General features: G+C 42.2%; 1 protein-coding gene across 2 annotated transcripts in view; it reads right to left on the reverse strand.

Moving 5' to 3' along the window:
* The window catches only part of LOC113802863 (paired box protein Pax-6), a 36345-nt gene that overhangs the window by 9555 nt on the left and 21790 nt on the right, over positions 1-5000 (reverse strand). For both annotated transcript variants that reach the window (XM_070126912.1, XM_070126913.1), the window contains exons 2-3: positions 1735-1914; positions 474-669 (exon numbers count right to left, since the gene is read on the reverse strand). In XM_070126912.1, the coding sequence (XP_069983013.1) occupies positions 474-669; positions 1735-1914 (376 nt within the window). The remainder of the gene's footprint in view (positions 1-473; positions 670-1734; positions 1915-5000) is intronic.

The following is a 5000-nucleotide window of genomic DNA, read 5'->3' on the forward strand; positions in this document are numbered from 1 at the left end:
AGGATCCTCTCCCCTTTATCTAAGGATTCTTACCTAAGGATTCTTTCCCCTTTACCACAAGAATCCTCTCCCCCTTACCCAAGGATTCTCTCCCCTCTATCTAAGGATTCTCTCCCCTTTACCAGAAGATTCCACTCCCCTCTATCTGAGGACTCTATTCCTCCCTTACCCGAGGATTCTCTCCCCTTTACCCAAGGATCCTCTCCCCCCTATCTAAGGACTCCACTCCGCCCTTACCTTAGGATTCTTACCCAAGGATCCTCTCCCCTCTATCTAAGGACTCCACTCCGCCTTTACCTAAGAATCCTCTCCCCTTTACCTAAGATTCCACTCCCCTCTATCGAAGGATCCTCTCCCTCCCTATCTATTACCCAAGGATCCACTCCCCCCTATCTACGGACTCCCACTCCGCCCTTACCTGAGGATTCTTACCCAAGGATCCTCTCCCCTCTACCTAAGGATTCTGCCCTTACCTGAGGATCCTGTTGATGGAGGACACGGAGGGCGCCGTGGAGTTGGTGCAGACGCTCTCCGAGATGAGCTTCTCGCGGATCTCCCACGCGAAGATGGTCGGGTTCTCGCGCTTGTACTGCTCGATCTTGTTGACCACCTGCGGGGTCGCCACCTTGGGCTTCGAGCCCCCGATCATGCCGGGGGGGCGGAGGGATCCTGGTTGGGTGGGAAGGGTTGGAAGGGGTGAGGGTGGGTGGGGGTGAGGGTGGGGTTGGAAGGGGAGGGGGGGTTGGATAGGGGGTGGAAGGGGTGAGGGTGAGGGGGTGAGGGTTGGTTGGGGGGAGGGGTGGGAGCGGGGAGGTGGGAGGGGGAGGGGAGGAAGGATGTAGGGATGTAGGGGTTTGGGGTTGGGGTTGGAGTGGGAAGATTTTGTAGGGAGGTGGGGAGGGGAAGGGGAGAAGAAGAATGAGGTGTTAGTATGGTGATAGATTTTTTTATTATTATTATTATTATCTTTATGACTATTTTTGTTTTTCTTTCTCTTTGTCTCTATATCTCTTTTTCTCTTTTTCTCTCTATTACTCTCTTTTTTCTCTCTCTTTCTCTATCCCTCTCTCTCTCTCTCTCTCTCTCCCTCCCTCTAGCTCTCTCCCTCCCTCTCTCTCTCTCTCTCTCTCTCTCCCTCCCACTCTCTCTCTCTCCCTCCTTCTCCCTCTCCCTCTCCCTCTCCCCCTCTCTCTCTCTCTCCCTCTTTCTTCTTTTCCCCGCTCTATATCTTATTGCCCTGACGTTTATGGCAAGAGAAAGCATAGCCTAGAAATCTATTTACATACGTGCCCCCTCCAACCGACAAAGAAAACGAAGCCACTTTTTATCGAACCCCGATGTCTAAAACTTAAAAAAGGAGTAAAAACCTAAATTGATGTTGTCATGGGAGGCATCAAGGCCATGCAAAATAGCAATCTGGCTTCCCCTTCCCCCTACCCCCTACCCCTTCCGTCCCTCTCCCCATTCCCCTCCTGTTCCTCTCCCCCTCCCGTCCGTCCCTCTTCCCCCTCCCGATCCCTCTCCCTCTCCCGTCCCTCCTCCCTCTCCCGTCCCCATTCCCCTCCCGTCCCTCTCCCCATTCCCCTCCCGTCCCTCTCCCTCTCCCCCTCCCATCCCTCTCTCCCTCTCCCTCTCCCTCTCCCCCTCCCGCCCCCCTCTCCCTCTCCCTCTCCCCCTCCCATCCCTCTCCCCCCTCCCACCAATGCATCATAGAAGCTCAAGCCCCAGACGTACCTAGCAGCTTGTTGACGGCCCCCTGCTGCGTCACCATTTGCTGTGCTAACTCGTACTGACGCAGCGACGGCAGGGTGTACCTGCTCAGGTCAAGGGGCGACGCAGGAGAGGCCGCTGAGGGAGAGCTGGAAGACAAGCCGCTTCTCGTGTACAGGTCGCGGAGGGTGGCCGGGACCGAGCCTGCATAGAAAACGGAGTCGGGCGGTGAGCGAAAGAAAGTGGGAATGCACTGTGCGTGACGCCAAGGGGTCCATATTCTATTCGCTTATAAAAAGGAGAAGAAAAAAAGATAGAAAATGGAATGGTGAATATATTAAAACGCATAATAAAAGATAAAAGGATGAATATATTAAAACACACCATTCCAAAATTAAGAAATGAAGATAAATGAAAAAAATATGAATATATTAAAACGCATCATTCCAAAATTAAGAAATGAAGTATAAAAGGAAGAAAAAAAAAGATTAAAAAGATAAAATGATGAATATATTAAAACACTTCATTCCAAAATTAAGCAATGAAGTAATAACAGTTGATGATGATATACATAATAGTAATGATGGTATAGATAATTTTTATAGTAATGCATTAACTATAACAATGATGATAATAATAACAATGACATTATTATAATGATTGAATCAAAATAATGATAATAATAAAAATGACACTACTAACAGTAGCAATAACAATAATCCAATTATCCAATTATCGCAAGTACAGCAACAATAATAATAATAATGTTGCTGCAATAATAATGATAAAGATAATAGAAAATACAATACCAATAATAGTGATGATAACAAACATTGATAGCAAGACATGCAGTAAATCGCAGCAATAATAACAAAAATAAGATAAAACATTAGATATATGTCTTTAGATAGATAAACATAGATAGATATAGATAGAAATAGATTGAGAAATAGAAATAGATAGAAATAGGAATAGATAGGTAAGTAAATGGATGTCTAGACAGCAAAATAGATAAACAGGTAGGTAGATAAACACATTAATAAAAAATAGATACAAATGGTGTTAGGATATATTGGAAAACGGGCCATAAATACATAAAACACACACACACGCACACACACACACACACACAAACACACACACACACACACACACACACACACACACACACACACACACACACACACACACACACACACACACACACACACACGCACACACACACACACTATATTGCCGACTTTGATGGAAAAAAAAATCTTTTTTTCTTTTTTTATTCGAGAGCAGCAGCTGTATCTGGTGACCGCCAACCATAAACAACGTCAATACAAATCCAGTTAATTATGATGGTAAAATGCTACGTATATATATGACACCGTAACTCTGCTTGTTGGTAAAAAAAAGAAACATTATGATTACTGTTTTTTCCCTTCTTTTAGGTCATAAAAGATAAGAAAAATGAAAGAGGGAAAAAATATAGTTATACTGTGTGTGTGTGTGTGTGTGTGTGTGTGTGTGTGTGTGTGTGTGTGTGTGTGTGTGTGTGTGTGTGTGTGTGTGTGAGTGAGTATGTGTGTGTGTGTGTGTGTATGTGTGTGAGTATGTGTGTGTGTTTGTGTGTGTGTGTGAGTGAGTGAATGAGTGAGTGAGTGTGTGTGTGTGTGTGTGTGTGTACGTGTATGTGAGTGAGTGAGTGTGTGTGTGTGTGTATATATGTGTGTGTATATATATATATGTGTGTGTGTGTGTGTGTGTGTGAAGAAAGATTAGAGGGTGATATATAATATAAGCTATCATATAATATATAAAATCATTGATAGCACGAGGCTGCCATGATGTTGCAAAAATACAACATAAGGTCATTAAATGTATGGGGACAAATATAAAGATTTTTTTTATCATTTCACGAGTTATTTAAATAATAATAATGATAATGATAAAGATTTTTTTTATCATTTCACGAGTTATTTAAATAATAATAATAATAATGATAATTTTTTTTTTCACGAGTTATTTAAAGAATAATAATGATAATGATAAAGATTTTTTTTTATCATTTCACGAGTTATTTAAAGAATAATAATAATAATGATAAAGATTTTTTTATCATTTCACGAGTTATTTAAAGAATGATAATGATAATGATAAATATTTTTTTTATCATTTCACGAGTTATTTAAAGAATAATAATAATAATGATAAAGATTTTTCTTATCATTTCACGAGTTATTTAAAGAATAATAATGATAATGATAACAAGTACTCTATTCTAAAGACAACACGATACGTAATTAGCAATAATGATGTTATAATTATGGTTTTAATTACAGTAGCAAAGTAACATTTAACATCAGAATAACAGTAATTATGCTAAGACAACGATAAAATTGATACTAATAATGATAATTGAAATGATAATGACGATAATGATATTAATGATACTGATAATGATATTGCTAATAACAATAATAATAGTAATGGTGATAATGCTAACAGTGATGAAGATGGTGATAACAAAATTGATAATTATGATAATAAAAAACAGTACTAATAATGATAATGAAAATTTTTGATAGTAATAACACCGAAGAATTATATTTATCAGCAATAACAGAGCGGCAAAAATAACGTGGGAAAAAAATATATGAAAAACAATGAACACTTAAAAGTTCCTTTACCTTCCCCCTCCCCCTCCCTCTCCCCCTTCCCCTCCTCCTCTCCCTCTGCCCCTTCCCCTCTCCCCCTCTCCCCTCTCCTCCCCCCCTCTCCTCCCCCCTCCCCTCTCCCCCCTTCCCTTCCCCCTCCCTTCCCTCTCCCCCTCCCCTTCCCCTCCCTCTCCACCCCTCCCTCTCCCCCCTCTCCCCCTCCCTTCTCCCCACCTCCCCCCTTCCCCCTTCCCTCTAACCCCCTCCCTTTCCCCCACCTCCCCCCTCCCCCCTTCCCCTCCCCCCCTCCCTCTCCCTTGCCTCTCCCCCCCCACCTCCTCCCTTCTACACAGAACAAGTGTTTATAAACGTAAAGCACTCTGGCACCTGCACCCATGGGAACAGGTGTCGACCTCGTGATGCGGAGTGAAATTGGCGCACCTGTGAATTTATTATACATATATATATATATATATATATATATATATATATAGAGAGAGAGAGAGAGAGAGAGAGAGAGAGAGAGAGAGAGAGAGAGAGAGAGAGAGAGAGAGAGAGAGAGAGAGAGCTTTTTTTTGTTGACGTCAGAGGCAGCATTTTAATACGTGCGATAACAGGTGTTTTTTTTTGTTAAGGGATCGGAAG

Source organism: Penaeus vannamei, chromosome 11, assembly GCF_042767895.1.
Source record: "Penaeus vannamei isolate JL-2024 chromosome 11, ASM4276789v1, whole genome shotgun sequence".
Classification (NCBI taxonomy): Eukaryota; Metazoa; Arthropoda; class Malacostraca; order Decapoda; family Penaeidae; genus Penaeus; species Penaeus vannamei.